Source organism: Lissotriton helveticus, chromosome 2_1 (assembly GCF_964261635.1).
Source record: "Lissotriton helveticus chromosome 2_1, aLisHel1.1, whole genome shotgun sequence".
Classification (NCBI taxonomy): domain Eukaryota; kingdom Metazoa; phylum Chordata; class Amphibia; order Caudata; family Salamandridae; genus Lissotriton; species Lissotriton helveticus.
In genome coordinates, this window is record NC_136059.1 from 80,627,133 (window position 1) to 80,645,249 (window position 18,117).

Consider the following 18,117-nt stretch of genomic DNA (forward strand, 5'->3'; position numbering starts at 1 on the left):
AACCTTGAGAAAAGACGCTGATGTATTGCAGACCCGCCTTCCCCACGAGTCTTGCATCTTACTGTCCTTATCCGGAGGAACAGTGGAGGATGGGGCAACTGCATTGGACTTCCTCGCCGCCGCAATAATCACTGAGTCCGGGGGAGGATCAGCTCTGAGGAATAGCGGATCGTCCTCTGGAGATTTGTACTTTTTAAGAATCCTTCCCAGGGCCGCTTTGACCGTCGCTGGGGTTAAAAAGACGTCCATAACTGGCTCTACAATCCCCCGCACCAAAGGCAGAAGAGGTTTGGGTGCAGACCTATGTTGTAATGTTTCAAATATTATCGAGGTCTTGACCTGCGGAGCTTTTAAGGTAATTCCCAGCTTAAGGGCTCCCCTACCCAGTACGTCCTGACAAGTGAAGATATCATCTATTGGAGATACCCTCGTTGAAGGAGAGTCTGTCAGGGTAGGAGAGTAGTCTCTGTGAGAGCGGGTCGAGGAAGAAGTAGAAGGAGTTCTTCGGTCTCTCCTTGTGCTTCTTGAGCGTGATCTACGCCTGCCGGTTCGCACCCTGGAGCGCGATCGTTCCCTTTGACGAACTGGGGAGCGCGATCTTTCCCTCTGGCGAACTGGAGAGCGTGATCTTTCCTTCTGATGTGATCTTTCTCTCTGGCGAACTGGGGAACGTGATCTTTCCCTCTGGCGAACTGGAGAGCGTGATCTTTCTCTCTGGCAAACTGGGGAACGTGATCTTTCCTTCTGGCGAACTGGAGAGCGTGATCTTTCTTTTTGCCTCACCGGAGAGCGTGACCGTTCTCTAGGCCTAGAGAGCGGTTGCTGCAACCGATACGCTGTCTCCTTGTCCGGAGCCCAGTGATGCAGTGGCTTGCACCATCTCGGTGAAAGTCTGACAGTAGGCGATTTATGTGCTAAATCTTTCACTGGAGAGTGTGATGGAGGGGTTGCATCCCTTTGCGAATGCCTGGATTCCTCGCTGCCCGACTGATAAATAATCACATCCGGGCCAGAGTCAGAACCTGAGCCAGCCGCAGACCTGGAGCGACCGCGAGAGTCCCTCTGTTCCGGCGACCTCTTCCGCTTGGCAGCGTGACTGTCACTCACTTGCGAGCCCTGGTCATCCTCCGCAGCTGAGGCAGACCCAGACGACCTTATAGACTGCTGTGCCACTGTCTGAGGTTGGACCACTGGAGTTCCATGCCTCGACGTCGATCTCCGAGGAGGTGAAGTCCATACAGGCTTCTCCAACGCCGAACTTTGCTCAACTTTCGACGGCGAGTACCCTGCCGATGTTTGTGAATGCCTCGACGTCGAGCGTCGATGGTGTGATGCCGACGGAGGAAGCTTCGACGTCGAACTACCATGGTCCTTCGACGACAATGAATGCCTCGACGTCGAATGTCGATGGGTCGTCAACGGAGAATCCCTCAACGTCGAACGCCGATGACCTGGCGACGACGAAGGATGCTTCGAGCTCGATCTCCTCCTCGACGTCAATGGCCGACGACCTGACGACGACGGGGGATGCCTCGACGTCGATCACCGATGACCTGGCGACGACGGAGAATGCCTCGACGTCGAGCGTCTATAGCCAGACGACGACGGAGGCTGCGTCGACGCCGAGCGCCCATGACTAGGCGACGGCGGAGGCTTCGACGTCGAAAACTCTACCTGAGCATTTGACGACGGAAGTCTCGACGTTGAGCCGCCCTGCTTCAACGGAGACCTAGACGTTGCACTCAACGCTGCACATCGCCGGCTTGACGGCAGCGGAGTCTTGACTTTCGACGCTGAAGACTTCACCTTCTTCGTCGTTGGAGACCTCGACGCCGATCCCGACGTCGAAGGAGAGCAGGTCGGAACTTTCTTCGACGTCGACCGCTTCATAAGTCTCTTTGGAGACCTACCTCTCTCAGAAAGTCCTTAAATCCTGCTTCTTTCTCTGTCCTTGATAGTTCTGGATGACAAGGACTGGCAGTGGACACAAGATGCTACCTCATGAGAGTCAGGTAGACAGCGAATACACACAGGATGTGTATCAGACCAAGCCTTCTTATGCCCACAGGCAGGGCAGGTGTCAAAAAGAGCCTTAGGCATTTCTGACAAAAAATTAACCTTTTTTGAGCCCAAAAAAGGTATAACTATCTCTCTAAGGTAAAAAAAAGTCGAGTGAGATCAAAAATTTGAAGAAAACACCAAGTAATTCTGACAGAAAGTCAAAAAAAGGTGGGAGCTGTTAACCAGGGTCCTGACAGAAGGAGCCGGAAAGAACAACTGACCTAACTGTCACCCCTGAGGCATGATGGGAAGCCTGGGTTCAGGGCTGCCTTAAAGGCACAGTGCCAGTTTTTTGTTGAAAATGCTTTCATTTTCTATGTTATTGCTTTTCAATGCAGCGTGAGGCTAACAATGTCTTTTTATGAGCAATTTTCAGGAGTTATGAGTGGTTTTACTCATTAAAACACAAAATTCAAAGGATATTTGATTTAATGTGTTCTTTGTTTCCTTTATAATTGCAGTACATGTACAAGGTTTTACATTGTGTTAGCCTCTTTTTGGGGCTGCATTGGTATGAGAAAAAATAATATATGTACATACATATATGTGGAGTTAGATATATGTTTTTTTACATATATATTTTTATATTGTTTCCGGGGTCCCGCACATGGGCGAGAATATTCAGTGCTTATGACTATTGATGAGGATTCCCTGGAAGAGAACCAGGAAAAGCACCCAGGGTTAGGAAATCCGAATGTCACCTGTGGCACGCGGTGGCGTGAAAGCACCTGTGGATAGGGTGTCCGAATGTTACCTGCAGTGTACTGAGGCAGCAAAGGTATGCAGAGTTACGGAGTCTGAACCTTACCTCAAACTGGAGATGGTTAATGCACGCATATATTTACAATAAGGCATTGTCTGAGTCGTCACAGCACTTGGAACTGGAATCAAGTCATGCTACTAGAACCACACAGATGAAACCACCTGCATCCCTGAGGGGCGGTCCCAAATCTGTGCCCTGGACCACCTCCATCATCCCGCCCCACCCAACAACAGGCTGCAAAAGGGGCCAGAGGCTGTGAACGCAGGAGTGGAGACCCTTGCCCTACCCTAGTCAACTGTGAGTCTGCGCTCGCAGGCCAGTGACAATGTCCTTTGTATGATAAGGATTTCTGTCCGATAACTCAGTACTAGCCTAGGAAGTATTTGCTTGAAAGTCCTTCCATCCCTGAGAGGAGTCAATGTTGCCTGTACCTATGCCTCAAAATTCAAGCGACTGGGTGGGTGGGACGTCGCACATCCACACTGGTCGTGACGCGCTGGTCAGGTCCCAGTGTTGCTATGGCTCCTTGAAAAAAGGAGGGCTAATTATACCCGGCCCTAGATAGCCCCCACGCCATTCGGACCGGAAGTGATGTGCTAGTTGCATTCTTGGCTTCCTGCCCATCGGCTGGCGACTCGTAAGATGAGGAACAAGAAGCGCAAACCTCAGTGCTTCATTTGGCCTGGTGGATTCCAGTGCTCAGCATCGGCACTTATTTGTCAGCAGAGGCACTTATGACAGTCTGTCACATGGTGGCGTTGTCTGCTTGAATGAGCACAACAACAGCTGTTTATTAATTAAATATACATTAATAATGGCTAATGCCTGTCACCCAAACCATTCTTATAGCTTGGGTGAATGAGGGCCTTGAGTAGCCTGAATTGTCGCACCTGTAAGAGTGCAATGGTTAGTAGTTGTGTTGGTACTGTCACTGGCAGCGCTGGCAGGGGCAATGATTGGTGCAAGTTGCAGTCCCCTCCTGACGAAGGCCCTGGCACTTATATTTTTACAAATTACTTACCTACCAACTTGAACACAAATCTCACCTGAGTGAGGAGGGGAAGGCCTTGGAGAGGGCGGATCCTCTTGCTGATAAGAACCTAAGAGGCACTTTTGCCCCCACCTGCCCCCCTGCTCCAAAAACATAACAAGCATTTACAATGAAATGGTCTCGTCCTTGATAAAGTTAGAGCTATTGGCATTGCTCATGACATTATTTTACTTTTTAAAACATAGAAATAAATGGCATTTTCATTTACAATGCCAATAGCATGCACCCACACGCAGAGCCACATGCACCCACACACAGAGCCACACACACACACACACACACACACACACACTGAGCCACACACACACAGCCACACACAGAGCCACACACACACAGAGCCACACACACACACAGAGCCACACACACACACCCACACACACAGAGCCACAGTGAGGAGAGCAAGCACAGTGCCGGGAGCAGGAGAGCAAGCACAGCGCAGGGGGAAGGAGAGCAAGCACAGCGCCGGGGGCACGAGAGCAAGCACAGCGCCGGGGACAGGAGAGCAAGCACAGCGCCCGGGGCAGGAGAGCAAGCACAGCACCGGGGGCAGGGAGAGCAAGCACAGCGCCAGGGGCAGGAGAGCAAGCACAGCGCCGGGGAGTTGTGTCAGGAGAAGAGAGGTGCTGCTGCTACAGAGTGTGAGGTGAGGTGGGGTGGGAGGGGGGGTTCTTGGTGGGTTGCAGTGCGGACGATAAAAGACAGAACGGGTGGGCGGATGCGCGGGGCAGCTGGCGGGTGGGGGTTTGCTGGGGCTGGGAGTTCGGAAAGGGGCCCAAGGAGGGGGGGGGTCGTCTTGATTGAGGAAATAATTGCATGGAATAAGTTGATGGATGGGATGCGGGCAGAGGGGTTAAGGCTGGGGCAGGGACTCAGCAAATGGTAAAGAGTGTGGGGGGTGGGTATTCACCAAAAGCGGCGCAGGATGGCATAACAAGGCCAAATACCATTAAGGAGACCCCGTCCCTATGCAGCATTCAGCAGACAATAACGGGTGTGGGAGCCTCCAAGGCCGCAGCAGCAGAGAGGGCGGGGGTGCCCGGTGAGAGTGTGCAGACTCCGCAATACAAAGTGTGCAAGAAGGTATCACGCGGAAATTGTGGTTGTGGCCTCCGTGCACCGCAATGGGTGCGAACCTGTTGCAGGGTGCTGGGGGGCACGTGGTGTGAGGGTGATCAGTGTACCCTTGGCAGGCAACAATGTGCACAAAAAAGCGTGGACGGAGTCCTTTGTTAGAAGTGCGGGATGGACTCTTTGTACAAGGTGCTACACCTGTGTGTAGAAGTGCTGGATGTGGTTGTGCTGTTGTTGTGCAACATGGTGGGGGGTGACAATTGTGCAGGGTGCAGATCCAGTCTGCGTGCTCTTGGCTTTTCGTCCGACTGAGGTGGGGGGGGTCGAGGGCAGTGCCGGGTCGGACGCGGTGCTTGCGGCCGCTCGGGGCGGACAGAATAGGGAGCCTTGGGGCGGTCTGTGTGGGTCGGCCATGGCGATGAGAGTGCGAGGATATGGCGGCTTGGGCGGCACGGATAGAGGACTCGCATTGCTCAAAAGGGGGTTTGGCGCACACGCTTCCTTGTTGGGGAGTGGGTGGGTTGGGACAGGCAAAGCGGGGCCCTGGCCGGCTAATGGCTGTGGCGTTTTGCATTTTGGGGAGGGGCTCAGTCGTGTCCCGTTTGTTGACCTGTTTGGTGTGGCAGAGGGGCGTGCCCGGGTGTATTCTAGGGAGGCGGCCGGCTGTACATGGAGCATCGCTGGTTATGCCAGGGTTGGAGCCCGCGGGGTGCCAGGTGGCCGCGCATGCAGGGCATGGTCTTGAGTAAAAATGGGGCATTAATAAAGCCCTTCGCCCGCTCTACACTTCATGTAAGGTAGTCATTAAATGCCCCCAGCGTAACTTAAATGCCGGAATGGACTTGCCCCCAATCGCCCTTGACTGCCGTAGGTGGTGATGGGCATCGAAAGTGCCTAGGGAGGCAGCTCCAAAGGGCTGTAATTGAGGTCCTGGTAGAGTATACAGCGCCTTGAAGACCAGAGGCACTGTCCCGTTGAATTGTATTTTAAGTTTGGCGCAGAAGGGGGAGAGCACTTATACAAGAGGCCCTTCCACCCAAGGAGTAAGTTTGCAATTCGGGGTGGGCATGCTGGGCACGGAGGGATAGATGTGTGGAGAGGTGCGCAGCCTGCGGCGGGGTGAAAGGGGAGCGCTTGCGAATGGTTAGAGGCTTGTTTAGGGGTGCGGATACGGGGCTGGGGCTCAGGAGCAGAAGATGTGGCGTAACAAGACGGGGGCTATACTTGGCGCTGGGGCTCAGATGTCTGAGGGACGCGGGGGCACAGGAACAGGCACAGGAAGAGGCTGAAGGGAGATGGGTGCAGGGTGGGCGCTGGTGAGGGGAGGGTGCCCTGGACTGCGGGGGTTCAAGGAAAGTGAAGGAGTGGGGGGCGGGTTGGCTGGAGCACGTAGCAGTGGAAGGAAGTCACAGTGGGGTGGGGTCTACTTCTAGACAAAGGTGCAAAGATAGAGAAAAGCGCGCCAGGGGCACTAATTAGGGACCATGGCAGAGGCAGCGTCGGGTGGGATGGCAGTGTAAAGGAGGGAAGGACCGGGTTTGGGGGAGGGGCCATCCAGGAAAAGGAATGCATAGAGATCAGGATATAGGAGGAGATAACGGAGCGGGCGAGGGATGACCAGCCAAACGGTGTAGGAGCGGGGGGAGGGGGCGGTCGTCAGGGGGAGATCCGGGGGGTGCGTGCGCCGTGGAGTGCCTGCTCGGCTTTGTGTGCCGTCACGATGGTCTGTCCAGTTTTGCAGTACTTGCGCCCTGTTTGGGACTATTTACAGGATGGTCCAGTGGTCCCTCCCTCGCACCGTTATATAGCGCAGACTTTACCGGAAGGTGTCGAGCGCGTCACAATGGGAACAGGAGGATACATGGAAAAATTACAAGTGAACAAATTACAAAAGGAAAGGTTGGGTTGCATGGGGCAAAGGTGACAATTGTGAGCGAATAAAAATACAAGGGGTCGGTTGGCGTGGGGGGTTGCGGGCGAAAGGAGGAGTGAGCATGGAGAAGTGCCACCAGAGAGTTGGGACCTTCCTCTCACCCGCTGTGGAAGTTAAATAAGGGGGCAAGTGTCAAGACAACAGGGATTCGATCAGGACTGCCAGGGTGCCTAGCAGAACTTAACTAGGGGCAGTGAGGGGGGCTGCAGGGGGGGATTTAAGCATGGAGCGGCCAACGCGGTTCGGAGGCGACTGTGCAAAGGAGCAGAGGTTGAGGGAGGGGACTGGTGCGTGAGTTGGAGGGGCGTCAGGCACGGGCCTTTCATCCTTCTGGGGCCGATTGGGAAGGAGGTTTACTGCCGCGGGCGCAGGGGGGACAATGCGGGGGGTCGGGCGCTGTCGTGAAAGGTGATTGCAGTAGAGGATGTGGGATGGCCGATGGCGATGGGGGCATGGGTGCCGCACAGTCAAGGGTGACAGTGTGAGCGAGCGGAATACATGAGGTAGTAAACGGTGCAATACAGGAGGAAGAGTGACATGTGTGCAGGTTACGAGAGAAAAACAGAAAGTACAATTAGAGGTATAATACTGCAATATATGGCAGACACTCAAGAACAAGAACAAGCGTTAACGTTACGTAGGCAATGGTGGCACTTGTGCAAGTATCAACAAAAAAAAATATGTGAGAGGTAGCAAAGAGTATGTTACAAGAGGAAAGTGGCGTGTGCAGGTTACAAAAGAGTACCAAAAGACAACAGGGAATACACGCCCACCTGACGAAACGACGAAAACAAGAAACGAGGCAGAGTCTGCTCACGCTGCCTCCACGCCAGTCGGCCCTCTGATATTAAAAAAACAAAAATAATGTTAATAGGGAAAGGCAAACTTGGAGTAAAGGAATTGAATATCAATGGTTTGTCTGTGGACTGTGTAAAAACCTATAAATATTTGGGAATAACATTTGATGATCGACTATCATTTAGACAGCATTTTAATAACTTAGAGGCTAAAGGTACCTCACTTGCTTTCGCATTTCATAAATTAAGAGATAAATTAGTATGCCCCAATTATGACCACCTACTTAAAGTCATGAAAGCAAAACTTATCCCCTCCCTGGACTATGGATCCATTATTTTTAAGGGTAGAGATGTGAAAGTATTGGAGGACATAGTTGCAAGGACATATAAATCAGTATTTAGGATTCCTAGGCAGATTTCACGTGCCAATTTAAGATTGGAATTTGGCTTACGGCAACAGCTCTTGGCACGTAAAGCTGCATTTGTTAAAACTCTATTGGCATTATCTCGAGCCGAGGAGGGCACGTTGGCCAATATGTGTTGGATCGAGATTTCAACAAGCGAATATTCTAGAAGCTGGCAGGATTATTTAGCCGAGTGTCTCCTAAAATTCAAATGTCCCAAATTGGAAGACGAAACAGGGAGTAAAATGGTTTATAAAAAATTAATTAATTCAACCGTAGCCTTGCTGTCAGAAGTGTTGGATAAATATGAGTTGGGAAAAAAAAAACACTTTTGGACCATTGCCAATGGCTTCGACAAAATGATGGTCCAACCCTATTTACTTTTTCATCAAAAACCCTTAATTAAGAACAAATTCATGTTATTAAGGTTTGGAATTTATCCAACCAAAGATGGAACCCCCAAATGGAAGTCCAAATGGGAATCAAATATTTGTCGGCTATGTGGGCAATATGATGAAACCTTGCTGCATATGGTAACACTATGCCCAAAAATGATGAAGGAACGGAAAACAATTTTAAAACCAATTTTTATAGAAATGGGAATTAGGACATGTAGATCGGCATTAATATTTTGCTTAAGTGGTGTCAACGTCCATATAATACACCAATTTGTAAAATGTATGCTTACAGTGGAAATGAAATTATGTAAGGTTGATACCCAAAGTATATGTTAAATTTGTTACGGCTGTGAAATGAGGATGCTGCTGTTTTTTAGGTTATGATGAATTATTTCTATGGCTCTTTTTAATGTATTAATAGTTTGCTTTTAGAGTACTACTTTTTAGATAATGTTCTATTTATTATGATAATTATTTTTATTGAACGATACACGTGCACTTTATCCCTGAAAAATGCCAAGCCCTATAGTCTATTTTAAAAATGAAATAATAATTTTAAATTATCTCGATCTGGAAAAAGTTAATTGATTGTGGTCAACATTATGCATTGTATCCCGGAATATTTAATCTGGTAATGTGTTGTCTTTGTATTTTTTTTGTCCTTTGTTGTAATGGTTTTAATTAATCAACAAATAAATCAATCAATCAATCAATCAATGGTTAATAAGGAACACCAATCAGAGGCACCAGTCGGCCCTCTGATTGGTAATAAGGAACACAAATCGGAGGGCCGACTGGCGCGTGCAGGCAGCGTGATGAGGGGCGTGCCCTCTCCCGATGACGTCAGGGAGAGAAAGAACACAAAAAACATACCCATCAGTCCCAAAAAGACAGGGCTTAAATGGAGTGATGCCCCTCTCCTCCAATGGCTGGCCTCCGTTGAGGAAGCCAGCCAATGGAGAAGAGGGGCGGATTCAAGCCCCCATACACTGTTTACATTAACACTCGGCTGCGCGAACACTGCTGCACAGTGTAACGCTAGGCCGAGACGCCATGAAACCGTTGGTGAACGTGCGCGGTACAAATATTTTTAACGTAACGTAACGTAACGAGACCTAAAAAGCTTGCTGAGGCTGGTGCTAATTCCCTGGGGTGTTTTCACACCGCTCAATGGAGGTTGGCAATTCAAAGCCTCGGAAAACGAGCTGGAAATCCACTATTTACAGTCATTTTCGGCTCATTTTTCCTGACACCCTGTGATACCGGTTCCTCACTAGGTGACTGTGTGATGGGGATGATGTTGTGTCACATGGTGGCGCGATGTGAGTTCAGCAAGTTTGAAATTAAGCACTGGCAAACCTGCAGTGCCCTATGGTGCCACACCTGCCTCAGGGCAAAGAGTCTCCAGCGCAGGAGTGGAGGTGACTCCACGGGCCCGTGACCTTGGTCTGCGCTCTGTCCAGAGATGGGGACCAATGCTGCCCCCGCACCAGATGCAGGCAGAGCCCTGGGGGGGTGGAGGTCACCTGTTGGCTGTCCTGCCGGCCTTGCATTTAGGAAGGCATGAAGCAAAGAACAAGGAGAATTGGGATGTGTTCTACCCAGCCTCAGACTCTTCTTTCTTTCATCCTTTGTTTAGCTCCCGGGCATCTGTGCCCTCCCCGCGGGATGCCCGCGCCGTCACGGGAAATAACAGGAGGAAACAGCACCACAAACGTGTATCCCTTCACATGAAGGTGCTCCCTGACAAGACAAACACCGTGGCTCTGAGGAAACCGGGGATGAACGCAGGTGCCAATTATCGGAGTACGCCCAGATCACGACTGAGGCTCGTCCTTCCTACAGTCTCATGGGCTCTGTTAGCAGTAGTGAAAGATGGAGGGGTTGGTGGCTCTATATCCAGTGCTTTAACTGGACAGGCGCTGTCCAGTACGGAGTAACGGCACTTTTTTTTATTTTGAGAGGGAGAGTACCGGCAATTCTCAAGAGAGACATTATTACTTTGACATGGAGGGTACCAGCACTTCTCAGAAACAAACAGGTACTCTGCTTACAGAGTACTGACACTTCTATTTTTCCTTAGAGAACCTAGGCGTATTACTACATAGTGAGAAACACTAGGCCTCATTTATGAGGCCGTGCGTCAGTTTTGTGCTTCCGATGCGTCACTTTTTGTGACGCATCGGCGCGTAAAACATGCCTCCTGTTGCGCTCTATTTACAAAGTGACGCATCTAAGCAGATGCGTCACTTTGTAAACCCCTGCGCTACAATATACCTGCGTCAGGTATAATGTATGCAGGGGGGGCGTTTCCCGCAAAAAGCTTCATAGAAGTGACGCCGTGAAATCTATGGGGCCTTATTTATGAAGGCCTTGCGCCACCGGTGCGTCACTTTTAAAATGGGAAAAAGTGACGCACCGGTGGCGCAAGGCCTTCATAAATAAGGCCCCATGAGATTTCACTGCGTCACTTCTAGGACACTGTTGCATCAAAATCTTGCGCCTGCCTCACAGCAGGCGTAAGAGTGACGCAGGCCCTTTCACATGGGGCTTGCCCCATGTGAAAGGAAGCATTGCTGGAGTTGCGTCACTTTTGTGACACACTCCAGCAATGCCTCACTTTTGCGCTTACAGATATGTCAGTAACTCCTTGCGACATGATGCGTCATACATTAAATATGACGCATCAGGTATGTCGCAAGGAGTGCGCACTGAGAAGTGACGCATCGCTGCTTTCACGCAGCGATGCGTCATTTCTCATAAATGAGGTTCACTGTGAGCCCCACAGTGTGCGCCCGGTGCGCAAACACCGGCGCAGCCGCTCCATCGCCGACCAACTCTTCATCTAGCCGATTCTTTCCTGAAAAGCAGCATGAATTCGGATTTGGCAAGTAAAGGGTGAAATACTGAAACAATGTGCGATAGTCGGGACAGGCCTCCCCATCATGGGTTGCGCTTTTCACACATTGTATCCATATCGCGATACTGCTGTGTCTTGGCCCCTCCAATCTGTTCTTCCAGACATGCCCGAAGCAGCCAAAACCTGCCCGTAGTTCGGGCAAGAAACTGTGTCCGGGTTTGAAGGGATCACGCATTGTGCACAGCTCTCGTGTATAGCGCCTCGAGGTACACACAGAAGCACAGCGGCAGGCCCGCAGTTCTCACCGCCAAGTGTGGTACCACAAAGAGCAGCGCAATATTATAAAGCGCGTAGCTGCACCGCATCATAAATAAGTGCAGCCATTTAGCACCGCAAACATCACCGACCCTTGACAAAAGCCATCGTGTATAGCGCCCTGATGTACAGCAAGCAAACCGTGCAGCGCGCGCCATGCTACTCAACGGTACACGTCACATCAACAAACACACAGCGCAGCGCCACGCCACCTGGCATAGCGTCTGTGCGCACCCAGCATACATTGTGGCACAGAGGTGTTCAGCAGTTTAATGAGCACCAACAAACGTCACAGAGCCACAAGGTGCAGCATAATCTTGTACAGCACCACTGTACACCAGTGCACGGTGACACGCTACATCATCGCCGCACTGCACGGTCTCCTCGTGTGCAACACTACAACACAGCACATTCTGCAGAAGCACCGCACGCACGGGTGCAACAACACACTGCAGCGCCCTTCCAAAAGAGAGACGCGTGTGGGGCCCCTCGGTGCACGCCCAACACTGCACAAGCGGGGCACGAACACCGGCACTGCACAGCAGCGAGGATGAAGCGCGCACGGCCACCGGCCCAGGCCTCCCGGCAGCGACCGTCCCCAGCCCTCGGCTGCAAACAGGGCCCAAAAGGCCGGGTTTCTGCAATCTCCATGGAACTGTAATGAAAAAAACGTGAAGGGGAGAAAAAGAGCGAAAGACGAGTTGATAGAGGAGGAAGGGAGTCAGGCCAGAGTGAGCCCAGAGGTCGCATCATGAACATATGCAGAACAGCAGTGTTCCAGTGAGCTGGGCAACTACATTACCTGTAACAGCGCCACGAAGTCTCTGGGCTGCACAATAAAGCGCCACAGAGATGAATGGTATAGGATTGACCGTTCACAGATGGAGCCAGGTGCGGCTGGGAAGTGCGGCCCTGCCCTCGAACAACCACAAATCAAAATATGAGGCGCCCAAAAGCAACTCTTCCGCCCTAGAAGAGCCACCCAAATCAGACGCAAGGCCAGTTAAATTCGGCATAAAATGATTTCCAGCGACGCTTCGTCCGTCGCACCGAATATTTATCTACATAATGCCGGGGCGTCCGTCCCACACAGCCGGACTCACCCGTCTGCGCGCCTCTTCCAAGCCCGGTGCAGCCTCCTTCCGCTGTGTGATCTGAGCAAGAGTTCCGCACTCACGCTCGCGGGGATTTCTTTTCACCAAGCTGCACGCGCGCTTGAGAGCTGTTAGACAGCAGGACTGGGTCTGCTGGTTTATTGGGCAGTGGGGGTTCGAATCTCTCCCCTACTTCGCTCCCACTCCCTTACAAAACACATTAGTTGCGACACTACTCTGGATGGTGAACCAGCAAACCAACAGCGCGCAGTGGGTCAGGTTCTTGAATAAAACGGTGCAAGTGGTGGATGTACCTCGTCCAAACCATGGGAGCGTGTATGCGCTGTGTACAGTTCCTGTGGAAACAAGTCATTTGTGACAGCTGTTTTGTGTCCTTGCCAAAGTAGTGAAAGGGTGCTTACAACTGAGTTATCGCGACAGGGTTTGGGGAACGGTTAATGGGCGCCTTTCGTTCCTGAACTGAAACATGTCGTGTAAGAATGCAGGCGAGGTTCGCCGCACCGTGTGATCCTGCGCTTCCTTTCAGCACCCATCGATGATATGAGAAGCCGATCGTATCTGCCAGGTTACAACGCAGAGTCCTGTGGTCGGTTTAGTTAACCTAGCAAGTTCCACACAGCGCTCTGGTGCAAGAGAGTAAGATTTTACTTGGATCCATCTCAAAAGTCAACACAATACATGCGTCTTTGGTCCACAAAATAAAGGATTGCATGTACACCACCCAGCAAACCAGTTAGGGCATATCATGCTGCTTGTTGGAAGCGCACAGTCTTAGGGCATCCAAGCATTACTTTCTGGTCAGCCCTGGCAGAGGCGAGGGCGAAGAGCGGCGACCCCTGGGAAGTGGCCCGAGCGCAGAGGGTTAACTGCGCACTGCACGAGGGCTCGGTGTGCAGCGAGCTGCCCTCACTAACCCTCGCGCGGCAGTGCCCCGAGACAGCGCCGAAAGAGCCGGTGAACCCGACTGGGCCATTCTTGGGGTAGGAGTCTCTTGTGCACCTGCTGTTGGCCTGTCAAGCAGCAAGGGGCCACTACACTGCGAACGAGACAGCGATGCCCTGTCACTGGCCACCCCTGAACCCGGAATCCGCAAAGTGCGCAGCGTTCAGATGGGGTTTGCTTTCAGTTTTTATATCCGGCGTGCCTGCGGCAGAACCACTGAAGTATGCAAGGAGTCGGACCACGGCGGGAATAATGACAGCTGCCACTAAGACTTTTGAGTTGCTTAATGTTTTAATTTTATTGGGATACAACTCCAGGAGCGTTGGTTCGGCCGCCGCGCTTTCCAAAACGCCCTGGCGCCCCTCGTTTCAAGGACCACAGAGTCAAGAAACAGTACACTTTCAATATATTTATGGAACAAACATCTGTGTAGAGCAGTGTACCAGAGATTGCGAGAATGCGTTGTCTATATATAAACCAGTGTTTCTTTAACGTATCCCGTGGCATTGCTAGACAAAATACGGCTTCTGATAGTCTAACGTTATTTCGCTGCCAGAAAACCAGGGAGCCTGCCAGTACCCTTGGCTAGTACCTGTGGCGTGGGCTTGCCACGCCCTACACTGCCTTAGACCCAGACGGGGAGGCTCGCCGCGGGTACCAGAGATGACAGAAGGGCTGACACGGCGTCTCCTATACACTAAGAGACAGAAGGTGGCGGTACCGGTGCGTAAAAACGCGCGGCTGTCTCAAGACGCGCTGCGTGCCAGATGCGTAAAGACGCGCGGTGCTGGGAGCACGCAAGTGTCGGGTACCTCGCTCTCGATCACACGGAACAGAGAGCAGCTGACCAGGGCAAGTAGATTGCCTAATATGCTGCAAGGGTGCGTCCATGGCCGGTTCATTTCAATAAGCTGGGTCGAGTACTGACAGTGTCCCGTCCAGCCACAGTGTTTACAAACGCTGCGAGCGGAAGTGTCGAGAGGCAGCGCAGTGAGAACGGTCTCAAAGCGACCATTCACGTACGTATTTCAGTGCTTAGTGTACGCCACTGGGAACAGACAGGTTACAAAATGAGGCCTGGATCTGGAAAGTAAACATGTGCAATAGGTTATGTATTTACTTCCCCAAAAGTTACCTGTCTTGTGCCACTAAAACACGTGGCTACCAAGGGCACTTAGTGGAAGTGTGCCAGGCAAACAACCATAACTCGTATTGTTCATATGATTCCTTGGGGTTATTCTCTAGTTGTCTACCAACAAAGTGCTCAAAGAACCATTGCTAACAGCGTCTATGAGGCCGGGCACGTTAAGAGGTGCGTCCCTTCACGATTCAGGGTACTGAAACCTACAATGGGACAGACGCGAGGGACGTCAGCTGCCTGTCCTGGAAGTCACTCGCTCCACCCCTGCGCTGCAGGGCCTGCCTAATATCCGAAAACCTGACCTTCTGGCCCGGCTGGCTCCGGCGCACGCAGACACTGAACAAGAAATGCAGCCCATTTACCTGCGACGCGGTGCATTGCATCATCCCTGCGGCCCGCTAGGTGGCGATGCAGGGCAGGGAGTGAGACGAGCCCTGGCTGCTTCATCCCAATGCACTTAAACTAGAAATGACCGCATGGAGGAGCGAGGTGGAGGAAGGTGAGGCTAGGTGGGGGGAGGAGGCGCATAAATCAGGGAGAACTATCACAAGCACCTCAACTCCGTCGACTCTAAACCTCTCAAGCCCCATCAAACTCCAAGCCTTACTGCTGGAGCGGGCTGGACGTGTGTTATTTCTATAATGTGTGTCACGTGCAGTGTCACGCAGACAGCCCGACCCCCGGGGCTGGTGGTCAGAAGTGTAGACAATGCCCCTGACCCTGGCAGCGCGACCCCCGGGCTGGGGCTCCGAGTGGTCAGGTGTGTAGACAATGCCCCTGACCCTCGCAGCAGGGGAGCGTGGAAACTTTCCATCCCGAACTGGAACGAACACACTTTCCAACAGAAGGCGCCTGTGTGTGTATTCATGCGCCCGGTGTTGACTCGTGGGTGTGCGCACACACACATGCGTGCCAACTCCCCCTAATTGGGAGAGACACTAGCCAAACGAGTGTACGAGAATGTGTGCTCCCTTTCCAAAACATTGCCCACTGTAAAGCAAGTCAGCAGTGAGTCCGATTGGCCACCTAAACGCTGCACCATCCATCGCCCACCTGGGTGTTCCCGCTGTTGGCACGGAGGCGCGCGTTAGTGCAGCCTCGGTGGTGGGCAGCAGTGCCCAGGTCTGCCCTGGCTGTCGGTGCATCTTGTTTGTAGGTGTGCATGCCAGCAGAGGAGGGGCGGGAGGCTGTGATCCCCACGCACTAGGCTCCCTGCGTGTGTGTCTCGAGTGGGACGGGGTCCAGGGCTCGCACGCTCCAGCGCCCGCCCTCCCAGCCCTGCTCGAGTGGGGGGAGCCCTGGGCAGCAGCACCTGGCCGCCTGCCCAGGGCCCAGCCTCGCTCCCTCCCCGCCTCTATATAAACACACACAGGGACTCTCGGAGCCCAGCCTCCCTCCTCACTGCAAAAAAGAGCACGGCACTCAGACTGCTCCATTCACACCACCGACGGCACTTTCACCGCCTCTGCCCTCTCAATGATGCCGACTTGCCCCATCAGCCTCAGCCTTTGAGGGCTTCCACACTGGGACAGCTACTAAGTTATTCCCTTCCCAGCTCATTTTGTCCGCTTGCTCATTTTTGGATTTTTACGTTCTGAGTTTGTGTTTGAGGAGAAAGAAAAACTAAGTTTTAAAACTTTGAAATCTCCCTTTTCCTTGCTTTCCTCTGGTGGTCTGGTGGTCCCCGGTGCGCCCCCCGCGCGGCGCGCTGCCTGCAGCCTCTGCTCGGCTCCATCATGCTGTTCGACAGCTTTGACCTGGTGTCCGCCTTGGCCACGCTGGCCGCCTGCCTGGTGTCGGTGCTGCTGCTGCTGGCGGTGTCCCAGCAGCTGTGGCAGCTCCGCTGGACGGCCACCCGGGACAAGAGCTGCAAGCTGCCCATCCCCAAGGGCTCCATGGGCTTCCCCATCATCGGAGAGACCTGCCACTGGATCCTGCAGGTAAGGCCGGGGGCGAGGGGCGCACGAGGGCGCGCACCCAGCGGGCACAGGAGTGGGGCTGAGGCGAGTGCTGGGAGTGGAAGCGCAGAAGCGAAGGCACTCACTCTCCAGACTACCTCCTTGCGACTGAAAGTGCCGGTACTCTCCCATTACAAGTATTGCACGAGTGTTAAGTAGTGTGGGTACTCTCCCATTACAAGTATTGCACGAGTCTTGAGAAGTGCCGGTACTCTCCCATTACAAGTATTGCACATGTGTTGAGAAGTGCCGGTACTCTCCCATTACAAGTATTGCACGAGTGTTAAGTAGTGTGGGTACTCTCCCATTACAAGCATTGCACATGTGTTGAGAAGTGCTGGTACTCTCCCATTACAAGTATTGCACGAATGTTAAGTAGTGTGGGTACTCTCCCATTACAAGTACTGCACGAGTCTTGAGAAGTGCCGGTACTCTCCCATTACAAGTATTGCACGAGTGTTAAGTAGTGTGGGTACTCTCCCATTACAAGCATTGCACATGTGTTGAGAAGTGCTGGTACTCTACCATTACAAGTATTGCACGAGTCTTGAGAAGTGCCGGTACTCTCCCATTACAAGTATTGCACGAGTCTTGAGAAGTGCCGGTACTCTCCCATTACAAGTATTGCACATGTGTTGAGAAGTGCTGGTACTCTCCCATTACCAAGTATTGCACATGTGTTGAGAAGTGCTGGTACTCTCCCATTACAAGTACTGCACATGTCTTGAGAAGTGCAGGTACTCTCCCATTACAAGTATTGCACGAGTGTTGAGAAGTGCCAGTTCTCTCCCATTTTAAGTATTGCACGAGTCTTGGGAAGTGCGGGTACTCTCCCATTACAAGTATTGCACTAGTGTTGAGAAGTGCGGGTACTCTCCCATTACAAGTATTGCACAAGCCTTGGGAAGTGCGGTACTCTCCCATTACAAGTATTGCACGAATGTTGTGAAGTGCTGGTTCTCTCCCATTGCAAGTATTGCACGAGCCTTGAGAAGTGCAGGTACTCTCCCATTACAAGTATTTCACGAGTCTTGAGAAGTGCTGGTACTCTCCCATTACAAGTATTGGGCGAGTGTTAAGTAGTGCGGGTGCTCTCCCATTACAAGTATCGCACGAGTCTTGAGAAGTGCCGGTACTCTCCCATTACAAGTATTGCACAAGTCTTGAGAAGTGCCGGTACTCTCCCATACACAAGTATTGCACGAGTGTTAAGTAGTGCGGGTACTCTCCCATTACAAGTATTGCACAAGTGTTGAGAAGTGCTGGTACTCTCCCATTACAAGTATTGCACAAGTGTAGAGAAGTGCT

At 52.0% G+C, this 18,117-nt stretch overlaps 2 protein-coding genes across 2 annotated transcripts in view; one reads left to right on the forward strand and one right to left on the reverse strand.

Moving 5' to 3' along the window:
• The window catches only part of LOC144817730 (uncharacterized), a 402,155-nt gene that overhangs the window by 367,187 nt on the left and 16,851 nt on the right, over positions 1-18,117 (reverse strand). The window lies entirely within an intron of this gene.
• The window catches only part of CYP26B1 (cytochrome P450 family 26 subfamily B member 1), a 96,605-nt gene continuing 94,719 nt past the window's right edge, over positions 16,232-18,117 (forward strand). The window contains exon 1 of the mRNA XM_078674494.1: positions 16,232-16,791. Within this exon, the coding sequence (XP_078530620.1) occupies positions 16,588-16,791 (204 nt within the window). The 5' untranslated portion in view covers positions 16,232-16,587. The remainder of the gene's footprint in view (positions 16,792-18,117) is intronic.